At 49.9% G+C, this 25,080-nt stretch overlaps 2 protein-coding genes across 3 annotated transcripts in view; one reads left to right on the forward strand and one right to left on the reverse strand.

Moving 5' to 3' along the window:
* The first annotated feature begins 4,391 nt into the window (after window positions 1-4,391).
* Window positions 4,392-7,684, forward strand: HTR6 (5-hydroxytryptamine receptor 6). Its single transcript, XM_076356347.1, has 3 exons — window positions 4,392-5,150; window positions 6,786-6,944; window positions 7,214-7,684. The coding sequence occupies exons 1-3, from the start codon at window positions 4,422-4,424 to the stop codon at window positions 7,631-7,633; spliced, it is 1,308 nt and encodes a 435-aa protein (XP_076212462.1). The 5' UTR covers window positions 4,392-4,421; the 3' UTR covers window positions 7,634-7,684.
* A 2,704-nt stretch (window positions 7,685-10,388) lies between these two features.
* The window catches only part of TMCO4 (transmembrane and coiled-coil domains 4), a 40,949-nt gene continuing 26,257 nt past the window's right edge, over window positions 10,389-25,080 (reverse strand). For both annotated transcript variants that reach the window (XM_076356345.1, XM_076356346.1), the window contains exons 13-14: window positions 23,350-23,467; window positions 10,389-11,213 (exon numbers count right to left, since the gene is read on the reverse strand). In XM_076356345.1, coding sequence (XP_076212460.1) covers window positions 10,848-11,213; window positions 23,350-23,467 — 484 coding nt within the window. In that variant the 3' untranslated portion in view covers window positions 10,389-10,847. The remainder of the gene's footprint in view (window positions 11,214-23,349; window positions 23,468-25,080) is intronic.

The raw sequence follows: 25,080 nt of genomic DNA on the forward strand, positions 1-25,080 counted from the left end.
GGGCGGGAGAGCAGCGCAGGAGGGTACAGGGCACGGGAGGGCGATGGTTCCCTTCAGCTTTCTGCCGCATTCAATTTGGGAGGAGGAGGGAGAGCCGCTAAAAGGAAAACCAACCCCAAAATACTCAGCGTATGGGCTGCACGTGGGCATGGGGAGCCGGCACATCAGCTGTTGCCCAGGCGCGGTTGCACTCGAGGGCCCTTGTCGCTGCGGCCTGGAGGTTTAAGGGCTGTTGGTCCCACTTGTGTGGGAAGTGCGTGGGGTCTCTGCGGGATCATACAATCTTTATCAGCTCTGTTGCCACTAGGTGACACTCTTGATCCAGCGTGCTTCGTGGCGTCCAGATGTTCATGGCCTCCAGGAGCGCCTCTGGAGTGGAGGAGGGCGACCTTGGACATGGACATCCCTTCGCGGGTGAGGAGGGGACATGAGTGCCTTGGCTGAAAACCAGTGGGCTCTTCCCAAGGGTGTTTGGATCAAGCGTTCCCTGGGCAGGGCAGAGCTTGCAAACCTCCGGGCCCACTGATGCCTGGCCACCCGGCGTGGCTGTGCCCTCAGAAACCATCAGATGATGCTCCCTCGTCTGAGCCTAACCCTGGGGAGGGTCCCGCCTGCGCCGGGAGGGGCAGGAGGCTGTGCCGTGCAAGCGGCCAGCTCCTGCTGCCCCTCTCTTTGAGTCCCAGGCTCTGGGGGCTCTGCACAAGTTTGGAGAGCAGCTCTCCGGGTGGTGAAGCGGGAGGGGGTTTGCGTTAAGGCAGCAATTGCCGCAACGAAGGGGACGGGCTGAAAAGGAAGGACCCTGGCAGGGCTGGAGGTGTCCTGTGCGTTGAGATCATGTTTTTAGGCTCCCTCCCAAGGAAGGGAGCTTTACCAGAGAGCCAGGAAAAGGTGGAGGAACCCATGCTCTCACTGGCCACCGTCACGTGGCCCTTTTACTGGTGTACAGCAGAAACGGGGGCTGGATTTAGCAGGGAGACTGTTCCTATAAACTCCAGTTCAAGGTGTTCGGAGCAGGACGTCTCCACCTCCTTTCGACACAACCGGAGCTTCAGCGGAGGCAGGCAGCGGAGGGCTGTTTTGCAGATGAAAACACAGATCTTTAAAGGTAGCTAGACAGGCTCTGCCCAAAATCTGCCCTAAGGAGCCATCCCAGTTAAAGGGTGGAATGAGATCCTGAGAGTAGATTGCACTATTGGAGGCCGCTGCGTTCAGCCCTGGACTGCCTGGATGTCCTCGCCAAGGTCTCTCAGCCTTCCAGTTTTGCTCACTCCGGCTCACCAGCCCTTTTTTTGCCATGTTGACACTTGGGTGGCTGTTGACAATCTGGTTTCGCTTTCCCTGCTAGTGGTACTGGAGAGCAGAGCTGGTGGAAACCGTGATCCCCTGCAGATGTGTCCAGAAACGCAGCGCAGGGGAGAGAGAGCACAAACAGGCCAGCAGAGCTGCTGGAGCAGAGAAGCTTTTGCAGGGGCAACGGTAGGATTTGGACCTCATTTTAAGGCAGGGTTTTTTAAACGCATTTTGCTTCGATCAATTCAGATTCGCTTCCCCAGCAAACGCATCCAAACCAAGCGTACAAAACCTCCCACATACCTGGTTGTGGAGGAGACACTCCTGATCCAGTATCTCCTTCTCCAAAGCAAAAGCTCTGGAGATAAACCGAGATGCTCCTAAGGTTGGGGTGCATCGGGGCTGAGAAGGAAGCACGGCTTTGCACCGTGGCATGACTTCCTCGCTGAGCACTTAGCGTGGACCCAGCTGGGATAAATCTGTCCGTGCTGCATTGATTTATCCTAGCTGGGAGGCTGCCTCAGTGTGGGCTCGGGGTGGGTTTTCTTGCTTGTTCCCAGCACAGATGGGGCGAGGAAGTGAGGGTTTCCTGGTACAAGCGCTTTTCTAAAGAAACCTCCTGCTGCGATCAGAGCCTCGCGTGTGTGTGCTCTGCCCTGGGATGCCTGCCAGGACGGAGTGACGCAGAGGTGGCCGGGGAGGTTTGGCTGGGAGCATCCGAGGCGAAGGTCCTGGGGAAAGCAGAGGGAGGGCAGACGCCGTGCACGCGCTCCCGGGAGAGCTGGTACCAGTGACGGCAGCTGTTTGGCAGTGAACAGCTTTCCAGTGGCACGGAGATCCTGGGGGGGCAATGGGCTGCGTGTGGGCCGCGTCCATGCACAGAGGTGAGCCCTGCTTTGCGTCTCCCCCGTCCCTTGCTCACAGGTGGTTTCCAGGCCCGAATTGCCCATTCAGTCACTAGGAAAAGCACGACAAAGCTGTTGAAAAGGCGGTTAGAAAAGTAGATCTTGGTAAAGAGACAAATTTCTGTTCCGGGGCGGGCGGCTGGGGCAGCGCAGACGGCGCTGGGGGTGCAGCGGGACGGGGCCGGTGGGGCGTGCTGCGTGCACAGCTGGCACTCGCCCACACATCTGCAGCAGCATCTTCCCAGGGGAAGCGTGTTAACAAAAGCTTTGGCGGCAGCGCAGGGAGGGAAGGGCAATGTCTGGCCCTGCGACCACAGGGGTAGGTTCCAGGGGCACAACGGAGACACACGCACGGCTCCGGTTTGTGCTGGAGTCAGTGCCCTCGGCTCCGGTCTCCCCCCAACAGAAATTGCGGCCGTTTGTTGGAAGAAAAAAAACCAAACCCCTTTTGGCAGCCGGGTAATTAAAAAAAACAAGTCGGTCCCTGCCAAGCACCCCCAGGTATTGGCCCTGAAGCGTGGAGGTGGTAGCGCGGGATACCTAACAGCGCTTAAAGGTTCAGAAGTGTCTTCTGAACTAGCAGGGATGAAGAAGCCAGCAGGACCCGCTGGGTCCTCTGGCACGTTGCCTCCCGCTTGCCAAAGGGCAAGTTGCCGTGGGTCCATCCGGGGTTGCCCTTGCAAAGGCAGAGACCTGGGCTGCACCGAGGCCAGCCCAAATAACCCCGGAGCGGAGGGGCGAGACCGCGCTGGCTGTCCCAGCGCGAGTGCAGCCTTTTCCCTTGGCTTCTGCTCGCACCCTCCATCCCTGGCTGTAGATTGCTGGAAAATCAGCCAGCAAGCCCTTTCCACGCCTCCGGCTGCGTTCTGAGCAGGCAACCGTGGGCTACTGCACGCAGGTTTTGTTGCTTTTTTATTTGGGCTTCGCGAAATTTTGCTGTTTGTCAACTGGCGCGGAGGATGGAGCCTCGCGCTCGGCGCTGCCGGCTGGGCTTAGCCGCAGACCTGCTGGCCCGTGGGTCGCTGCCCACCTGCCAGGGGAACGGTGGGGTCTCCGATGTTGGCAGAGGCGGCCGGCGGAGGGGAGGCAGAGCACGGTGCCGGCTGTCTCTTTAAGGCGGAAAAGGGAACTCTCTGGCTGCCACTTTGTGGAGTTTAGACCAGATCCCTGTTTTCATTAGCATTTCATTTCATCTCCTCCTCTCCCCCCCCCCAGCCCCACCTCCTCCGAATCGGCATTTCTGCATCCTTTTCTGTGCATCACAGAGCAGCAGGTAAAAGTCTGGCGGGCACCTGCACACACACACACACGCACGCTCACTCACACACGCAGCCCTGCATGCTGGACGCACCTCTGCCGGGGGAGAGACACCTTCCCACACTCCTGCGTGTTGCATCTTCCTCCTCACAGGCGAGCTTGGCTGGGAGCATCCCCGTACTCGCCTCAGGGCTGCTCTGCCTCTCCTCGCTGTCTCTGGCTGCAGCAGCGGCAGAGCTCGGGCACCGAGCTGCTCAGTGGGGCCCCGCTGCCCCGGGGGACAGAGCTCTGCAGGCAGCCAAGCCTGGCTGGAGGGGTGAGAGCTGAGCCTCGGGGGTCCAGAGCATCCCCAGCATCTGAAACATCCCGGGATCCAGAGCATCCCCAGCATCCAGAGTATCCTGGGTCCAGAGCATCCCTGGCATCCGGAGCATCCGGAGCACCCTGGGATCCAGAGCATACACAGCATCCGAAGTATCCTGGGGTCCAGAGCGTACCAGCATCTAGAGCATCCAGAGCATCCTGGGGTCCAGATTATTCCCTGGTCCAGCACATCCAGAGCATCCCGCCATCCAGAGCATCCCCGGCATCTCGAGCATCCCGGCATCCAGAGCACCCCAAGCCTCCCTGGTGTCCAGAGCATCCCCAGCATCCAGAGGCAGTGTCCAGGGACATCCCAGCGCAGGGGGATTTGCAGGGACTGCAACGGTTGTGAGTAACAGGGAGGGGAACCTTGTTACTGCTGATCGGCTCCTGGGAATGTCACTCTGCCCCGATTGCCAGTGAAGAGAGAGAGTGGGGGGAGAGAGGGAGAGGAGGGGGAGAGGAGAAAGGAGGACCGACACAGAGCAGGGAGAGAGAGATGGTACTTCTTCCCCTGGAGCTGGCTCCGGTGATGATCACCTAGCACAGGTCACGGCCGGAGAAGGTCCCCCCGGCTCCGGAGCCAGCCCTGCCGCCCGGCTCCTCATGGAGGGCGATTTGGGGGCCCCCAATGCCAGCGTGCTGGGGGAGCGCTCGCTGCTGGTGGGGAGCAGCTGGGTGGCCGCTTTCCTCTGCTTCATCATCCTGCTGACCACGGCGGGGAACTTCCTCCTCATCCTCCTCATCGTCACCCAGCGCTCCCTCCGCAACACCTCCAACTACTTCCTGGTGTCCCTCTTCATGTCCGACCTGATGGTGGGACTGGTGGTCATGCCCCCGGCCATGCTCAACCAGCTCTACGGCCGCTGGGTGCTGCGGGGCGACTTCTGCTCCCTCTGGTACTCCTTCGACGTCATGTGCTGCAGCGCCTCCATCCTCAACCTCTGCGTCATCAGCTTGGACCGCTACCTGCTCATCATCTCCCCCCTCAAATACAAGCTGCGAATGACCTCCTGCAGAGCCCTCTGGCTCATTCTGGCCACCTGGACCTTGGCTGCGCTGGCCTCCTTCCTGCCCATCAAGATGGGTTGGCACGAGCTGGAGTTCGAGGTCCGGTCCCCAAACGTCACCTCCCGGGGGGACGAGGACCAGTGCCGGCTGCTGGTCAGCTTGCCCTACGCCCTGGTGGCCTCCTGCCTGACTTTCTTCCTCCCGTCCGCCGCCATCTCCTTCACCTACTGCCGCATCCTCCTGGCAGCCCGCAAGCAAGCGGTGCAGGTGGCTTCCCTCGCCTCCAACGTGGCCACCGTCACCACCGACGAGACCACGCCGCAGGTAAGGTGGCCACAGGGACGTTGCTCCTTGCAGACCCCCGTGGTTCGGGTGCCTGGGGTGTTTCCGCCTTCGGGACGGCCTCGGGGCTGGAGCCGGCAAAGGGTTTTGGCAACCAGACCGCGGGGAGGGAGATTTTGGGCAACATCCACCCCTGTGATGGGAGGAGGGCTGCTCCGCGGTGTCCTCGGAGGTGGCCCGCGTCTTGTCCCAGCGACGGTGCGCTTTTCAGCTGCTCAGCAGCACAGAAACAGCATGAGCAGAAGCAGAGAAATAAATTAAGACACAGGCGAAAATGCTCAGCGGTGCAAAATAAATGCAGTTTCGCCCCCCTCTTGGCTAGCGTCATCCCAGAGGGTTTAAATCTTATCTGACTTTCCACTCATAAATCTTGACTGTGGTGGGTGTGAGACATATGGGAGAGAAGGATTTAAATAACAGCAAATACCAAATTCTGGAGAGCACCTGATTTTGAAGAGCCGGCTTATATTTTTGTTACCTGGTCGATAACGGGAACCACAAAACACCTCCTTACTCGATCGCTGGTTAAACCAGCGTGTGCGTTTTTTGTAACCAAAACGTGGCCGCGCTTGTTTGCATTTCTCCGGGAGAAGGTAATTGCCACTAAATCCAACAGCCTTAATTCCCCGTAATAGGCTTTATCGCCCTCATATCCTACAGGGAAAAGACAAACGTAATTGCCTTTAAATACCTTGATTTAGTTTGTTGTTCTCTCTCTCTTAAGAAAGGAGCCAGGACACCCTGACCCGGCCCGCTCTCCCGCACGTGATAAGCTGTACCAGACTTTCAAAAGGAAAATGAGAATCAAAGAATAAACAGCCGACATAATAAAATGTTTCTTTTCCCCCCGGATGCCAGGTTTTTGGACTCCACAAACACAACCTGCTGCAGCCCTGCAGCCCCCGCGCTGCCCCGCTCAGGGGACCGGGGGATGCTCAGGTGCTTTGCTCTGCCGTGGAAAAACCAACATCCACCCCCCGTATTTCAGCAGAGGCAAGTGTCCCCGCAGATTCCTAGGAGCCCCGAATCGGCTCAGGGTGAGCTGAGAACGAGGTGTCAGCCAGGGAACCCTCGAGTTTCATCTTTTTAACCAGATTTTTGTTCCCTTTTTGGGCAGGAAGCTGAGTGGCAACGGGGCCTCATTTAATTACGGCAGAGGGCTGAGATAATAATTTTAGATGGCAAGAGTGGATAGAGGACTGCATTAGTTATGGTGTTTGTAGGCTGAAATGTCTGACGTCCTGCTTTTAAAAATACAATTAGTTCGCTGCTCTAATCAGCAGCTAGAGCTGCCTCTTTAGGGCATGCTTTACCCTCACCAAAACATTGACTGAGTCAGATTTTTCTATAAAAGAAGCGTCTTAATGATAAAGCCCCTATTTTACAGTAAAAAAAAAAAAAATACTCTCGATGTTGAGGGTTTCTATTGCTTCCTCTTCCTGATTTATGGTTGTGTGCCATCCTCCTGCCCCTTGCAAGAAGGGAAATAACAGCAGGGGTTTTTCTGCAGGATTTGCAGCCCCGAACGCCACTTTCCTCGGGCAGGAGGCTGGCGCCGGTGCTGGCGGCTCCGGCCCGGGGAGAAGCGCTCGCTCACTGCCCCATCTCCCGCTGCAGGTTCCCTGCGCCCCGAGCCAGCCCGCGGCCGGCAGCGAGAGCAGGAGGTTCGCCAACAAGCACAGCAAGAAGGCGCTGAAGGCCAGCCTGACGCTGGGCATCCTCCTGGGCATGTTCTTCGTGGCTTGGCTTCCCTTCTTCGTCACCAACGTGACGCAGGTAGGCACGTATGGGGGTTTTTATGTCGGGTTTTCAAAAGCTTTTCACTTTGAATCCAGCTGGGTTGGATCTCAGATGCCTGCAGGTCTTGCTGGAAAGCCTCTGGGACCAAAGACGCAATTTCCCCAGGGAGCAACGGCAAGGAAAAACCCTTCCAAAGGGTCTCGGAGGGTTCCTTCGAAAGGAAAACGTTGGCGTGCCTGGGAAACCACTCTGGATCGGGGCCGAGGTGGGAGACGCTGCTAACCCTTGCTGTGTCCCCCCGCCAGGCAGTCTGCGGCTGTGTCCCGGCCGGCTTCTTCGACGTGCTCACCTGGCTCGGGTACTGCAACAGCACCATGAACCCCATCATCTACCCGCTCTTCATGAGGGACTTCAAGAGGGCCATGGGCAAATACCTGCCCTGCTGCCGGCGCTCGGGGGAGCCCCGTCCCAGCGCCATCTCCCTCTCCATGAGGAACTCCAACAGCGGACCCCGCGCCGCCACGTCCCTCAAGAACGTCCTCACCTTGCAGGCTGAGACCGACTCGATTGACTCTGGGGCGCTGGGGAACGAACACAGCCTGCTGCCAGCCGGCGACGGCCCCCCGGCTCTCCCGGTCCCCGGCACCCGCTTGGTCAACCTTTTCGACGTGGAGCCCCCGGACGCGGAGCTGCAGCGCAAGCAGCTCGGCACCCCCGTGGCCTGAGCGAGGGCGTCCGTGGGGCTACGGCTCGGGGAGACGCCGACGGGGGGTTACGGACCTCTGTGTGCTGGGAAGGATCCCCCAGCCCAATGCAAACTCTCTGGAGGGCCGATTTGCCACAAGACGTCTCCCTGCCCACGCGTTGCTGCTCGATACCCTCTTCAAACGCAACGTGCATCTCCTTGGAGAAGACATCGTCACCGAGCACTCCTGCGGGTAGGTTTAAACAGTGCAAAGCCACGTTTTACTGCTGAATTAGTCTGCCTTGTTTCTCTTTCTTTCCACCCCTCCTTTGCTCACCGTCACCAATCCCTCGCCCTTCTCCGAGAGCTGCTTCTCGTGGCCTTTTCATCTCCGGTTAGTCTGAACCTCCGACTCCAGACCCTTCCGCCAGCCTACGTCTCCCTGAACTTAAACCAAGGCTTGGTTTTCAGCTTCCACTCACGCAGCTCAGCAGATCACCTCTCTCTCACCAAGTGCGCCGAGAGGAACGGCGGAAACCACATCCCGTGACTCGCGGACAAGGGGTTTGGGGCTGCTTCAGTCCACAGAACATCACGTTTTCTCGGCGTTTCATTTCCTCGCCTGATTTGGACTGTATCTGTCTCGGTTTCCTGCGAAAGCAGGGAGTTGCAGCACAGTGAAACCATCGTGTTTAATCACGAACAGCCTGTGCTACGGGGGATTAAATCTGATGCAAAATGTTCAGCGCTGCTTTTTGGATATTCAGCAAGGGTGTGGGTGTTCGACTTGTTTGTGGCTCTGTGGGTATCCTGACAGTAGTAAGTAACGGAACGAGCTTCCCTTTAGCTTTCATCCTACAGCTTCCTATTTTTGGCATACGACCATCATACTTTGCTCCGACAATCCGTCGATTTTTAGATGGTGCAATTAGAAAAGCTAATTTTTTTTTCCCCTTCAAGTAAGAATCTGAACGAATATTGTCTTTTAAATGACAATGCCAGCCCCCCCACCCCTCCTCACAGCCGTAAGCAGAGAGAATAGCGAGTAATATGGCAAGCGGGCACTTAAAAAAACCCAACCAAACAACAAATGCTTTCAGCAAATTCTTCCTCAAGTGCCTTTCAGATGCAGAGATGGGTTGGTAGTTGGTTGCTGTGCCCGCCCTGGACTCGTACCCTACAAGCCTTGCTGCCTATTTCCGAGCTCACACTAATGAGTTTCATTGTGCTCCTGAGGCTCACGATGATACAAACGAATGCAAAGCATCCCTAGGATACGGGATGCTGGAAGAAGCAGCCACACGCCAAGCAAGTCTCATTAGTTTTCTTTCCACGTTGCCCACGTATGTTCCAGAACTGAACAACAAGTGTTTTTATGACTAACTTGACATTTATTTGCTACGAATCCCCTTGCAAGCGACGGCTGGCCCAACGGTCAACGATAAATGACCGTGACAAGCGGAGGACTGAGCACAGGTTCAAACGTCAAACCGTTTAATACCTTTTTGCCACGTTATCTGTGGACAGATAGCTCGGGTTTGGTATCAAGCACGAGGATAAATATGTGCATCTTTCCACAAACGGCTTTATATAAAAACATACTTTGACGACAACTCCAGTTAAAAAGGAGTAGAAAAATACACGATGAGCTCCGAAAGTCCGTTAGGTAACCGAGTCAGCAGACGCAGGCTTCAGGAGATGGACAAAGAGAGACCGCCTCTCCAAGCCGAACGCTCAAAAGCAATAATACGTTACTCTCTCATCGTGCCAGTTCGTTGTAGTAAGGTGTTTGCTTGTGGGCAAATCCTCTGATGCGGTAGAGAAATCGCATCCCTTCCCGCAGCCAGCGGCATCAACGCCGACCGGCGAAAGAGGCCCGTCGCTGTGGGATCCCGTAGCCCGTCTCGGAGACCTCTCCCTCGCTCTGCAGCGAGGCACCGCTCCAGAATCGGAGCTGAGCAGGTCTGAGCCCCCCCTCGGCGGCAGGAATTGGGGAGAGGAAAAGCTGGGCACCGCACCCAGAGCTGCTGTGCATTGCCAGGTCACACCGCCGCCCCCAGCAACAGCCGCGTTTTCAACTTGGTGAGAAGTAATCTGCAGGTAAGGTTTGCAGAAGGCTCGGGCAAGAGGGGAGAGGTGGTTCGCAGAGGTGTTCTCAGAAGAGGGTTTGTCCCCCTGCCACGTTCCTGCTAGATTGCGTTTTCTCGGGCCGAGCAGCAAAATAGGCCAGAAAAGGACCTTTTATGGAAGATGTGGATCAGTCCCGTACGGTTTTGGAAGACTCTGCATGGCAGGGGATGTAAAGCAGGGTCCCTCCCTCCGGTTTGAGACAGGGAGAAGAGAGCGGATGCCAACTCGCTTTTATGGAAGGAGGTAGAAATCAAACAGATTCGTGTTTATCCTATGCCAAGTATTGGTTTTATTCTAAAGCCAATTAAAAATATGTCTAGAGGGGGCTTTTAAGGCTGGAGATGTGTGTGGGACACAAAACGAAAGTCTCTGTGGGTTGCTGGCTGGCAAAGCCTGGGAGGAAGTTTCACAAAGTAATAAATCATAAAAAGCCCACTCTGTTTCTTCTTCTGTCTTTCACCTAGGGACTCAAAGCATGTTTCTAATAGTAATGAGGCCTCGAACACTCATCGCCCTCAGCTTGCAGATAGCGAAACAGTCTTGTTGATTGGAAAGTGCCCAAGCCCCGGCAGCAAACCGGCAGCAGACGGGGGGGAAAAGAAGCCAGGCACCCCGAGCCTTTCGCCTCCCCGGTTAGCAGAGCCGAAGCGCGGACGCTGAGACGTACGCAGCTGGGCAGCCAGAGCCTGCAACACGCCTGCTCACGCGAAAACCAAAAACCACATCGACCACTGGTGGAAAAACGTTTTTAATTTCCTAGTGACGAGCCCCTCTCCACGATATGCTTAAAAATACCCGCAGAGCCACCTGCTTTCCCAAGCGTTATATAGCAGAGACACAGTCCCTAATGGGGACAGCTGCTTCCCTCAAGAATAAACCTGGTTTGTGCGAGGAGGGAAGTGCCGCCGCTTGCTGAGGAGCAATGCTGATTCAGGTGGGAATCGGCCCTTTCTCGTCCGTGGGAGATGCCGTGGGCGGCTGCTCCGAAAGCTTTGATCCGGTGACACGCCGGTACCACGCTCCAGGCTCTCAGGAGGGTCTGAAAACTGCAGTGACAGCTCTGCCGGCTCTACCGATACTCCCTTGGGAATCCCAGTGCAACAGACGGTGCTTCGAAAGCGGTTTTAGTGCTGGCTGAGCATCTCACCATGAGAGCTCGAATTTTCTCCTTCACCCGCTGCCTGTTTCTTGCTGTCCCCGCTGTTTGAACAGTCTGGGCAGGGGAGCGAGGCTTCTCCCAAGAGACAGCTGGGGGAATCACGGCGGTGAGCGTGGCTGGCTGGCAGAGCCTCACCGTCAGCCGCATCCTCCTCTCGCACAGTGTTTTCCTCTTCCTGAGGCTCGCTGCCTGCTGCCTGCTGTGATTTCTTGGCTAGAGGGGAGAAAAGGCTGCCGCTGCCCTTCTCTTCCAGCCGACACTCCTTGGTTTTAATGCCCACAGCTTTCAGGATCGTGTCCATTTGCTTCATGTAGTCCAAGTGGCCGTTTACCTGCAAGCAACAAGAGCCCTGTTAGTGGGGGAGCTGCGGGGAACCCGTCTCAGCCAAGTCCTTCATCTCAAAAGCCACCACTGTTGAGACTTGGTTTTAGCTCTGAAAGGCTGAAAGAATGAGGTCTGAAAAAGGCAGTCGTCCATTGAATAATCCCAACTGGCTGCACCCTTCGTGGCACACACTGCTGCTGGACTGCTTTTCCTCTGGCGGACGTATGTTTAAATGCTTGGACGTTGCTGAGTTACAAAACCCCAGATTCTGGGTGCCACGAGGGTAAGAGAGGAGGTGATCTGCCATGGTGAGAGACGCCCAGGTAGGAGACAAGTTGTCTTAGTTCGACTCCCTGTTCTCTGCTAAATCACGTGCCCTCCTGTGCCTTAGCTCCTTTGTAAAAGCAAAGATTATCTTACTTAAATTAGGATATAGTCATTAAACCTCACAACAGCTACCAAGCGTGTTAAGGCTCTTGGCTGGAAGGTGCACTGATGTGTCCCACACCATATAAAACCGGGAGCCTGAGAGTTACAGGTTCATAAACCAAATTAAAGTCAACAATATGTCCAAAACCCCCCAAATTTTTACTGTAAGGTGTTTTCCATGATAAGCTAAACCCTTCTGGTATGGATGTTGGAATGTGCCCTTCCAGTCAGGGCACAGGAGGGAGAGAAAAATCTCCTCTGCAGGTTCTTGTTGTCAAATGCTAAAGGCTCCCTGGCTGGAAAGGCAGAAACTGCCTCCTCTGTTTCAGGTGTCCTCTGCAAGCCGAGGGTTTGAAGTAACGACAGCCAAGATCCTACTAGAGACCAGCCTTCAGATCGCCTTTGCTGTTGTACTCACAGCCAAAATGGGAGGAAGCGCTCATGAGCACGAGGTGGATTTATAGTGGGTTTTTCTGAGGAGAGGCAAGTGCGGTCAGGCTGAGTCGAGGCTGTTTCGATGGTATGCTTGTCAGCTGGCCTGTAGATTTCAGCAGAGATTAAGGGGTATGATTTGCATCCTAAGATATTTTAGCATCTTTGGTAAATTCTAACAGTTTAAATCCTTCCTGACCCAGCCAGAAAGCTGTCTCGGGCAACACTGCCTCTTACTTTCCCAAATCTTGCTAGTAATTAGGGAATTCCCACAGCAGGGAATACCCGACACCACAGTCCCAGGTTTCCTGCTTCCCAGCTGCGTGTACGAGTGCCCCAGGAAGGGGCTGTCTGCTCGCACAAGACGGTAAGAGCTCTTTGCAGAGCTCTGCAGAGAAACCCAGCCGTGGACCCTCTGCTCACCTCCCTGCTGGCTCAGTCTGAGAGGCTGGCCGGTGCCTGGGCAGTCCTTCCTCGCTATGCCAGCAACCGGGGTTACCAGCACACCTCTACCCAAACCTAAAGCAAACCTCCTTTCCCGCACGGGCAAAATTCAAACCTCCTAGCTGTTTGCGTGAAGCAGCTTTTGAGTGGTAACGTTTGGATGCACTTAGGACTTGGAGCAAAATGAAGGATTTAATCAGCGCATTAGTAATGCAATATGCGACTTTAATCAGTCCAGATGGCTCAACAGGCTCTTGATGTTTCGAACAGATTAGTTAATTAAAATAACCATTGAAGGACTAATGGACTGGCTGTGAAGATGAGTACGTTGTTCTCTGAAAAAGTATGAACCTTTTACTACTCAGCAGGGGGGCTTGGTGCTAAAGAAAGAAATGAGCACAGCGTTGCACAAGGTGGAGAGAAACAAGAAGGAAACGGCTTGCTGGGAGGGGTTGCTGAAGTCTCTTGGTTTGCTGTATTCTGAAACCTCTACAGTCATCACAATCTACCTGCCCCGGTCAGCGCTTGGGGATTTCTCAGCCTGTTATGTTACCTAGTCATTATTCAGAGAGAACAAGTTTCCTCTGCCACCCTAAGGACTAGATTTTCATAACTCCTCCGTATCCAGCAGCTTCAACTAAAACAATGGGGAATTCCTCTTCCTTGAGCACCACGATCGCTGAGAGACACTGGGTATGAGCAATTCTGAAGAGCTGAGCCCTTCCTCATGCAGCTAAAAGAGAAGCTGAGACCTCCTGAAAGTCTGTCCCTTACTGCGCGTCTGCTAATACCACGACATCTCTTCAAAGGAAACTCACTTCTGTTTCCAGGATAGCCCAGGAGAGGATTCCATACAGCCAGACCACTGCAAGCCCTGAGAAGCCTAAGAGGAGGTAGGACTCTTTCTCTGCTATACTGTGACTTTAAGTACTGAGCCATCAGCAAAAGAACAGCGAACAAATTGCCTTGCCACTTTAAAGCTGTGAAGCCGTCCTGGTGGGAAAATTCAGCAATTCCATGTCTCAAAAGCCTGTTTTCATCTGCAATCTGAAAAGCTGAATTCCTCCGCTGGGTAGGCTGTGCTGGAGAAGGGATGGGAACATCTAAAACATTGTAAAGGACAATAAAAACTTTAAAGGGACATAAACAATTGTTTGAATATTTGTCAGAACAAAGCGCAGGAGGAACTTCAGAATAAATGGACTAGAAAAGTGTTCTTGTAACCAAAGCAAGTCATATTTATGCTTGTTATAAGGAAATGAAAGCAGTGGGGTAGGTTTATCAGTGTGATTAGGTGACTTCTCCCCTGTTGTATCTGATTTTACGGTCGCTTTGACTCATTGGAAAACACAAGCCAGCTGCCTATATCACTAATTCTGCTGCAGGACTACAGCACGGCACAGGAAGATCTCCAAAGGACTACAGATGATAGCATTGTTCAAGTGGATCGATCAGTCAGCTGAAAGGAGCCGCCAGTTCAGTAAGTTCAGAAAGGTTTTCAAGTTCAAATCCACCCGAAAGTGTCAAAAGTGTCACTGAGCATAATCAACTGCGTCTATTGAATTCAAATGGAAGTCTTTTTGTTTGGTACAATAAGTGCCTCTGGTTACGGTGTCATAAAAACACAGTTCAATTTACAGGAGCTTTGAAAACAAATAATGCCACCCCTGGGCCTGCAACCAACCCACTGGTGGTCGCTGTGCCAAGGCGAGCTGTGAGCTCCGCAGCACAGATGCTGCTCTCCGTATTAATGACAGCAGTTCTAGGTGGAGAAGGACAGGGGACAGAGATCAGCGCGCCTGAGAAGAGATGATAACGGAATCAATTTGCAGTTACCATGCAGCTCTCTCCATTAGCGATTAACCGGTGCAATCTCCACGGCTCTGCTCAATTGCCTTTGCGGTTGGTTTTCCCCAGCGTTGCGAAAGAACAGATAAAGCACCAACACAGGATCCATCCAGCTCTTTAGGACAGAGGAAGAGTCCCGACTTCTCTCAGGTGTTGAGCTATACACAAGGTGTACCCCATAGCCCAGAGGGGACGCCTGGGGAGCCTGCCAAGTGGTGGACAGAGAAAGGACCTGGGAGAAAGGAGGTACTACGTACGATCCTGGCTCTGCCACAGACTCACATGAGCACAGGCAAGACTCTTACTCCATCACAACACTGGGTATCACGACGGCATTCTCTGCTCAATATGGCAGAAGAAGTCTTTGCTCACTCCAGAGCCAACTGTTTTAAGATCCTGTCCAGTTTCCTTCAAAAAGAGCTCCTCCACCGATCCCAAGCGGCCGATGCAAAGAGCGCACACCGGCTCCAAAGCCTGCCGCAGCTCGCAAAGCTGTTTGCTTTGCAGGGCTGCGTACTTTGCAAGAGCTCAGCTGAAAGTCCCTTGGCCTCTCCGCTACCTGCAGGGAGAGATAAAGGACAGAGCAGCTGGGCTGTGCCTTCCTCCTGCTCTCCTTGACCAAACATCCTGTGGATTCACGGAGAATTACTGAGGAGCAAGGGAGGCATGCAGCGTGAGCGGAGGATGCACAGGTACCCTCTGCAAGTCACAGGGGCGCAGGTCATTAATACGGCTGAGAATTTCACCTCTTTGATTTGTTTTGAGCCTGTCACGTCCAAAGAACAACTTTATCATGCAGGAAAAAGATACCCTCAAGTTAAAACATCTCTCCAGAGCTTCGTTATTTCAGCAGGAGCAGTGATGACTACCTTGGAGGGCATCACAGTTTCAGGATTCCCTTTGGACAAATAATATCTGTTTTAATAGAAAACGGTATTTTGTGGGGGGTGAAAAGAGTTAATAGAGTGAGCTGCAGTTTCTGAAGCTCAGATAATAATCACGCCTCACGTTTTAGCAGCCCTTTCCTCCCGCTGGTGTGTCAGACACTTTGTGTACACACATAATGAAATGCAAACCGCCTCCGGGTGGCACATCTCAACAGAGCCAGCTCAGCAACTTTTGTCATTGCCAGTTCAACTCTTGGGTTCACTCTCCGTTTCCAAAAGTGGGAGCGAGTTTGTCCTTCAGGAAGAGAACCGGAATGCCACCCTGCGATCTGAAATAAACTGCCAGCCAGTTTTGGGGTAGCATTGGTAAAGAAGGGAAGAAACTCTAATGCCGCTATGGCTTCCCAAAAAATCCTCAGTTCTGGGGGATACTGCCTCCAAACCCATGCAGCCCTCCTCTTCCAGATGGTGGCAAAGACTGATTGATTATCGGACGCCCAAGCTATGCCAGGTTATCACTCAAAATGCAGTCATCTCTGCCAAGCTGGCAGGCTCCTCTGGTCAGCGTTATTCCCACTTGTCAAGCGTAAGCCTTAATTCAGAGTGCTGGGTACGTCTTGCACGATAGAGGGCATTCAGCCTGGCAGAAAATGTCCTGTTTTCCACAGTTTTCTGAAAGCTTACGGCAAAGACCTAATGCTGCTCAGGCAGGGGAATATGGCTGGACCTGGCAAAGGCCAGTGGCAGAGCAGATTCCCATAGTGAGAACCAGAAGAACATTAAACGAACCTTGAAAGAGGCTGTGGCTGAATTAAGTTAAAATAGAAATAAAATTCTTCTGTTTGGGTTCTTAGGAATCAATGTTTTCCAAAAGTGAGGACAGTGAACATGTGCACCAACTCAGAAGCTGGAATTTAAATGGATTTATTAAAAAATGTGAATTTTGCATCCATGGCGCTTGCACTATAGGTATATCCTGAGCGTTAGCGGTCCTGGCTTCCAGCAGAGGAGAAGCTAATAAAAATATATTTGAGGAAAACTTTATAGAGCTGAATTTATTTTGAAAATACTGTCAATGTAATTTGCATTATTCCTCTTTCATGTTTCTATTTCTGCTCTAAAAAAAAAAATGGAATAAAGATTGGAGCATGATTCAGCTGAAGCTAATAGGCTTTGCTTCTAAATCATCCCTTCACACAATTACAATTCTTGTGAATAGAGTAAGTCACTCAATTCTTATTTTTCTTCTTGTTTAAAAACTAACTTGACCGGTAAAAATTCTCCTTTAATTACAGTGGCATTTCTTGAGGAAGACTGTAATTTTTACATGCAATCATCTTTCAGCCACAACTTATTGATCAAGTCATTCTCACCTCTGGGACGGTAATTGAGGGACGTGACCCTCAGACAGCACTCGGGCCAATGCAGTAACTTTTTCCAAGGACTTTTTCCACCAAACCTTGATATGTTTTGTGCGAACATGTCGATGTTGAAAATTCTGAGTAAACACTGTTGTTTTTGCTGGAGTCGTCCACTGCTGAAAAACTCTGCCAGCTTTACTCTCAATTTACCTTCGCTAATTCCAAGAGGACTGTATGATGGAGAGGAGTCAAATACAAGAATATAACAAGAAAACAGAGGAAGTAAATGGAGGAAATAAGTTTTGGAAGTCTGAAGCCCTAAGGGGATGAGATGGAGAGCAGCTGTACGTCAGCAATGACGGGCAGGACAAAATTAGGGAGAGGGAGCTTCATAAATTCTGAATTAATAAGAGAGCCCTTGAAAGAGTTTCAAGGGAAAGGTGCCCTCACAAATGTCCTTCTGCTGACAGGTAATGCACTCCGCACACCAAGCCAGCCAGCTGAGGGCAACAGCTGCTTCCATGAATTTCTCAACTGTTCGCAGAGCTGCTGTTGACTATTTTTTTGCCGATGCTCTCACTGACTGCCAGAAGTGGAATCGGTTCTTTTCTTTAGCTATTAGGTTGGTGTCTGAACACTCAAGAGTCTTTCCAGCTACATCGAAGTTGCAAAACATGCCACTCACTTTTAAGGTGGCTATAATCAAATACTTATTTTTTGGTGCTAATCCAAGTAGAAATTATTTAAATTAGATGGTATAAAGAATGTTTTAGAAGGCCCATCATAAACTGTACATATAATTATCGCTGGGGAATAATTTGAAGATAATCTCTCGGGCCTCAGAGGAAAAGAGAACCCCAAAAACAAAGACTGGATTGATATATCAAACTGGACTGTTCCTAAAAATAGCTTGGAGGACCCAGATATCTGACATTATAAACTACAGCAGTCCACTAGCGATCCAAAATATCTGCTATATTGATCAAGCCAGGATTATGGAGAACTTTTTTCAAGAGTCCAGATGAAAACATTGAGATGAGATTCAGTCTCCATAATCAGGATGATATAATAGGACCTGCCTGCAGCAGAGGACGACTCCTCTGTAACACCGAAAGGGACTGATCACCCTTCCTCTCCCCATCTCGCTGCGGGAATACACAAGATTTGGCAGCTGAAACGTTACCATCTTTGTGGCTTTCAAACCAGCTTCTCAGCTCAACTCCACGAAACAAGATCACTTTTGGTTAACTGAGGGAATTCTTGCCGTCTTTGGGGACAATGACCTGGTCTCAGCTTATTCATCCCTTAATCTCCTTTATCAGTTGATGGTCATAACTTATTTGGGCAAGAAGTCTTGGGCATCTGGGAAATTTCAGCAGCTATGGAGTAGTGCAACATCTCTCCTTAGCAATGCGATCTCCTACAAATCCATCGCACCAGGATCTGCAGCAAGTTTAAGACCTTACCTTACCCTTGTGTCACTGGGGCAGCAGGCAGCGATAAGCTTCACGGTATTTCAGCTACATTCAGCTATCAATAACACATGCTGTTGTAATTGCAAGATCTCAAACACATTAGCTGAAACTGTGCTACAGGAGAAAACCTCACGTACACAATGTGTCAGCTAAGTCAGTCTTCCCCTTGATTAACACTTTTAATTGGATGTTGCAACTGAATTTTCTTTCTACGTTAGCTGAAGAGGTTAGAAACAAACCTCAAAATTGAACGCAAAAATTACACAGAATTAGCACTCGTGTTCCAACATAGGACAGGAAATAGAAAGCTCATTTCTCTCTCCTTAATTCACCTTATTGTGCTTTGTGTAGCCACTCATGCAGAATCAAACATTATTAACACTACTTAGGGAAAACTCCTACTGCTTTTGCTGGCAGCTTTGCCAGCAGCTTTGACTTTGTGATCAGGATAGCTGCTTGCAAAGTGAACAGCTACAAACCTGTTCGCTGCAAACCTGTCAAGAATGGAGCCTGCAATGTCTGGCTTTGCAAGAACAGTCCTGTTTTCAAATGCAAGGTGCTCTAATGTGTAAAGCGTAAGAGAAAAATCTATAAAAGGTGATAAGTGATGGAAATTGTTACGCTCCATGGGAGAAAGATGTAATGGTATAAAAACTTTGCTGGTTACTCAAATAAAATAGTAAATTTCATATGTTGATTTGTATTAGATGTAAACATAAACTAGCTGTGAATCTTTCTAAAACATGGCACTTGGTAAAGTCAGCTTTTCTGAAGGAGAGGGGTGCAGTCCCAAAAATTCAGCTTTGCCCAGGGTAGTCGGGGTGTCTGAACACTGTATGCGCTCAAACAGATGTTGTGGAAACCCACCGTGAAACGACACACGCATGTTCCAGGCACAGTGGAGGAAATGGGAAAATTACTTCTACAAATCTGCAGGAAGGCAACACTGTTATGGCACCACGCTGCTTCTGAGTGGCAGTGCGTATGTGAATTTTGGCACCAGACTTAACGAAATAAAGGCTCAAGGAATGCTATAAAATGGTTGTCTCTGCCTTTTAGAAGCAGCTAAATATCCCCAGCCTTCCAAAGAGTACATCAGGATCAAGCAATACATCTGTGTTGAAGCAAGGAGGGACACCAGCCTTTGAGTTTTTGTCTGCCACAAAGCAAAAACAAACCGCAAGTTATTAATGGCTCCATTTGCACTTTTTTGGAAAAGCTTTTTCAGTTTCTTCCTCTGTTCTAACATATTGACATTGCCAGCACCCTCTGCTTGGATCCCAAAGGGAAAAATGTATTTAATATGTATTTAATGGGTGATTCTCGGAGCCCCCAAATCAACAGCAAGAAGGATCACAGAAAACTAAGCCACTGACGACTCCAGGGTTGCAGGGACATACAAAGAGGAAGAAATCATCCCTGTGACATTATGGCTTAGCAGACAAGTAGACTTGTTTCCAAAGAGACTTGCATGTCCCCCAGATGTGAGAGAAGGCTCTCCAGGCTCCTTCGAGCCGCTGCCCGAAGCCGAGTTCTGCTTCTAGCTGTTGCTCTTCTGATCCTGTTAATGCCTGTCACCATGGGAGGTGGCACTGCTCATTTGAAACAAGTGAAACAAAGGTGTAATGAGACACAGGCAACCTTTTGCCTTTTGAACTCCCCAGGGTTCTTAATTAATCCACATTTCGTAACCACAACCTATTGTTTGCTGCAAGTCTTGGGAATACAGGGGAAAAAAACCCCACAGTTTAATGCATTTTAGGAAAAAAGCCTGACTCACAGAAGTGCCAAATCAGTTGGATTTCACAAAATTCCGACTTTTCATCTGCTTACGGTATTTATGTACACTGTGTACCTGCCTGGCTGAAGGCCAGACTGCCTGGAATCTGTTTGCCTTCCCTCGCAATGGGAATACTAGGCCCCTCTTCTGAGGGAGCTTTTGGAAGGAGATCAGTTAGTCTTGGGTTTGAACCATTGTCATAAAGAGAGCTTTCCCACTGCTCAGTTACAGCAGCAAAGAAGAGAAGAGGTAAAAAGCTTTTGAGGTATCTCAGGGGAAAAAGCAAAGGTGTGCTGATGTGTGATACAGATTATTCTGAAAAGAAGCTCTGCTGTTTTGCCTTCCATTGTGCAGAGATGCTGCAGGAGAAGAACATGGCTGTGAAATGCATCAGCATGTTCTCTCTACGTACCATTGCAACGACTGCTCTAGAGATTAAAAAGTACCTTGTATCTTTAGTCTGTGGGCTGTACAGAGCACGGCTCTGGCACTCCAGGTGTTTGCATAAGGAGGGGTTTACTCTCAGTTGGTGTTGCCACGTGTTGCCTTTACAGGAATTTGTGAGCACCAGCAGCAGGTAGGCAGCTGCCATCCAGACAACGTGTTGATAAAGAATAAGAAAAGGAGAATTTAGCTGCCATCGAAAGCATGGGAAAGGAAGGAGTTTTAAAGTCAATGCAAAACTTAATCATAGTCTAAAGATCTTTACGACAATTTTCACATTGGACTAACGAGAGAACAGTACTGACTTCTGCAATGATTGTCACGATCCATCCATGCTCTCTACTAGACTTCCAGCCAGGCATTCCTGCTGTCCCCAAGTTCATCCCTGGTTTCTGCTGCAGTAAAACTGCCCAGAGAAACTTAAGCACCCTTCTTGACTTGCGAGCCTCTGTGAAAATGCTCTGCCTACATTCTGACTCTGAGCATTTCTGCAATATTCAAATGTTAATGCAAAATGTAATCTACAATATCCCATTTGAACAAAAAGCAATCAATCTAATACACTACAGCTCAATTACTTCCTTGGTCTCTGTAACAGGTGCTGTCAAATAAATCTACTGAATAAATCAGTCCCATTGTAACCATTAGGAAGGCTTTTATAACTGCATTTGCTGAGTGGGAGGACATTTTTCTCTCAGTTTTTTTACTGACAGTCAGATAAAAAACATACTAATCAAGAGAGACATGCAATAAATGCCTTGGAGGTGAACTCCTGTTTATACTGAGGTCTCTTAGTCCTCCACTTATTTGAGGATTCTGATGCTACCACAGCAAAGAGAACCAAGCCCTTTGGATCCAATCCAGTTTTCATCATGGATGGACTGGGAGATGCCTAAAACACTGAGGCTGCCTGCATAATATTTGCACACTGAGCACCTTTGCATCACCTATGCTTTATTCTTCTATCACAGCCTGTCCTTTCTTATTCCTGGCAGGAGACTCACGGGGACCTCCAGCAAGGGCATCTGCAGGGATGGAGCTGGTCCCCATTACAGAAAATATCTCTATATGTATTTCTGTTATGCTACTGCACTATATTTGCAGCAAAATCCATCTTTGCTTTCTTGCCACTTTAAAAAATACTGCCCCTGAATATTTCCTTCCCCATTCTTGCTCCTTTTACTTTTCAAATGTTTATCAGAAGGCACTGTATTTCTTTTCATAAAGCTCCATGGTCTGGAAAATGGATCAAGAGAATGACACTACTTAACATAGGTTTTTTTCCCCCTGCCGGGGTTGCTCTTTTTCCCCCCAATGCTTTGCAGTAAGATTGAGCAAGTGAAAGTGTCAGCTCTTTCTGAAATGAGAACAGCGCTGGGATTGTCTGTTGGCATCATGCAGCACGGATACAGATGCACAACAATAGAAGATTAGCAGATAGCAGCTCTGCAACCACTATTCATTTAGCTGCAATGTAAATACTGCTCCGCTGGGGGAAAAATGGAGGGGCTACTGCGAGCCAGGCAGGATAAAGTCTGCAGGACTCCAGGGGGTTTCAAAGTTCAGGAAGCAGAAGGTCAACAGAAAGAGGGTCTCTGAAGAGAAGTCAAAAAGAGGAGAGTAACACAGACTTAACTAACAGGAAAAGTCACCCCAGTGCCACCACTGCTTGACATCTTTGACCATTTTTCTTTTCATGCCAGCAACAGATGTCACTGCTTGCAAGCGACTAATGGCAACTCTGGGGACAGTGAAAAAATGGATGTGGGAGCATGTGGAAATGCTAACCAAGGCAACCCTGTAAGATGCAATGATTAAATTGCATGTTTAAAAGCCTCTACTATACCACTTCCTTCTGGGAAGCCTGTATTTTGTTCTGCAAAGTCTCTATTTTATCTGTACAGCATTAAGCTCTGTGTTTTCTGGCAAGAGCTGTACCATAGCTCAGTTATAATGAATGAAATGAGCTGGTAACAGCTGGGTATTTATAGGCTCAGCGGGCTGATGCTCCAAAAAATCTGAAAGCACTTAAAAGTGCTTTTGGCTCCAGAGCAACGCTGACAATCCCTACCAGCTTGTGGGGACATTTGGGAGGAGTCACGGCAGGAACAATGACCATGGAAGTATCCTGAGCTTTGTGCTGAGCATCTTCCAGTCCAGTTTGCAGAGAGTGAAAAATGAGTTAAAACATTAAGATATGGAAAAACAAGATTGCATGTCCAAGATTACTGTCAATATGAATACACAAGCTAAGTTCTGCATGATTTTCTGTGGAAGAGCTCACTCATGAGTAAAGACAAGGCAATGAGATCATTAGTTTGCTTAAGGTAATTGAGTTGAATATTGCTAGACATATAATATAGTGGCTTATCATTAATGACACCAGATAGCTTTGAGGAAACTAAATGTCTGCCCGACATACAGATTAATCTCTTCCTGCTTCCTGGAGACCTACGCTCCAAAAAGGCAGCAGCCCAGGTCTGGACCTAGCAAACCAGCCATCGATACCACAGAGCTTCTGTAATTACAAACTGGTTCCTGCACCACGGTGTCAATGCATCCCGGGGGACCAAGGTACAAGGCCTATGAGCTTGCCCCTGTATGAACCTGAACAGTGTTGAAGGCTCCACTGAGATAAGATTGCAGGTCGCACCTGCTCCGCAGTCACATGTTTGAGCTCCAGGTTTCCCAGCTGCTGATCCTACCTGCTGATCCGAGGCTTGCAAGACAGCAAGGTCTTTCTCGGAGGATAACGGCATTTTCTGTCTCCAGTATGAGATATTTCAGAACCAAAAAACCCCAAACATATCCAACAAGAGAGGCAAATTCGCATTATTTTGCTCAATACTGAGCGCTGGCTGGGCCAACAAAATCTATAATGAAGTCTGACATGAGAGTTATCTCAAAGAAAGGAAAGAGCGACAATGTACGTAGAGGTGCTCTCTTCAGTATCCCGTCTTCCCCTACTCAATGAGTGTGAGGTTACAGTGCTGCAAGCAAAGGACAGATGGAAAAAACTGAGAATACAAGAAGTACTACTTACTACAGATGAAAGGTCCATGTTTACCATCCTCCTGTCATCCAAGTCGACTGGCTGGAGGCCTGCAACGTTGATCTGGACAGAAGAGGTTCTGTATACAAACCCCAGCAGCCAGTCCCCCCTAGAAGCAGAGCAGAAGAAGAGCATGAATAAATCCTGTTGCCAAACCAATGCAGTATGTGACTACTCAGACCACGAGGAGAGGAAAAGGGCCGGGAAGCGCAGTGATGTCTGGACCAAGACCTGCTGCAGCTTTGATGTAGGAATCACAGCAGTTGCCGAATTCAGGGCAGGTTCCTGGGACACAGTAGTGCAAGTCTGAACTCAATCCTGATTCATGGGTGTAGTCTCATTACGCGCAGCAGGTTTAAAAATCTGACCCTTCTATTTATTTCTGTATTTGCTTAGAGATTGCCATACATTCACATATTTAATCTTTTTAATGTACTAATAGGTAGAAGTTCTCCAGCCTGTAGACAGCTGTAAATGTGATGAGGCCTACAATACCAATGTTGCTGACATAAATATCGACTGTGAAGCTCCTCGGAGTGCTCCTGATTTATAGGTACTGTATAAACACATGGTTTCAATGACAGAACTAGGAAGAGTTTGTTCCCACTGTGAAGTATTGCCATAAGTCACTGTGACAGTTTCAGGGTAGACGATAGCATGATGAGAGAAGGCGATGCGTCCTTTGGAAATACATAACCTCTTCTCCCCCGCCGAGCAACAGCATAAAATCTGGGCACCTAATCGCCACTAGACTCTATAGAGTAGATTTAAGTTGGATGCAAGTGGTATTTGTACTCTGTGATGGCAGCAGGTGAAATGCACCTGCACAGGTGGCCGTTTCTGGCTGCTCCTGTCCACTCCAAAATGGTCTATGCTAGAAGTTGTAAGTCTACGCAGAGCTCTGCAAAATCTTTGCAACGCATCCTCGCTACTCAGGCATGGGCTCTTTCAAAAGCTGAGCGAGTCTAACTAATTTGGTTAAGGTTTCCCACTAGGACTCTGTAAGCCTGCTGTGAAATCGGATGGAACAGCTCTGACAGCTGGCTTTCACTCTCCATGTCCTTTCAGACTTCAAAGCTGGAGGAGACAAGCTACACTGGACTGAAGCTCAACAAATTGGTCCCAAATCTGATCTTGCAGGAATTCTATTCAATGTAATTCATCTGACCTAAATAGAGTTACTCCTAAAGTGACAGAACGAGGCCACAATTTGTATAAATGAGAGACCAGAGAAATCAGAATCAGATGAGGTCTTACCACGAAATGTTTGTATAATCCTTCTCTCATATCTAATATCCTCACATAAATTCTCCATATCCCTCAGTTACCTCCTCTAGCTGCCCCTCATGCTAACAGAATAACCCTCAAATTCAGCAGCTGAGGACAAAGTAGAGAACCAGCGTAGTGGAATATTTCCGGACAGTCTCCTCACCTGCTTCTTCCTATTTGTGAGCTACAATTTCTACCTCATTTTTCATTCAACATTCAAGACATGGGCTTGCCAAAGCAGAGACTAACCAAATTACTGCGCACACAGAGGTACAAACACACATACTATTTTATTCCAACAGCACGTGCAGGCTTTGAAACTATAAAAAGATTTTTTTTTTTTTTTTGTATTACAGGAAATGAATACACTGAGCTTTTTGCAGTGAAATTGATTTTTGTATAGTACAGGGAGGAATGATATTTGCCCAGGCAAATTCAGTTATATGCAACAAT

Source organism: Aptenodytes patagonicus, chromosome 19, assembly GCF_965638725.1.
Source record: "Aptenodytes patagonicus chromosome 19, bAptPat1.pri.cur, whole genome shotgun sequence".
Classification (NCBI taxonomy): domain Eukaryota; kingdom Metazoa; phylum Chordata; class Aves; order Sphenisciformes; family Spheniscidae; genus Aptenodytes; species Aptenodytes patagonicus.

Coding starts and splice junctions, on each gene's coding strand:
- HTR6 (XM_076356347.1), top strand. CDS start 4,422: ATGGAGGGCGATTTGGGGGCCCCCAATGCCAGCGTGCTGGGGGAGCGC. Junction 5,151..6,785: donor CCGACGAGACCACGCCGCAG/GTAAGGTGGCCA, acceptor CTCCCGCTGCAG/GTTCCCTGCGCCCCGAGCCA. Junction 6,945..7,213: donor TCGTCACCAACGTGACGCAG/GTAGGCACGTAT, acceptor TCCCCCCGCCAG/GCAGTCTGCGGCTGTGTCCC.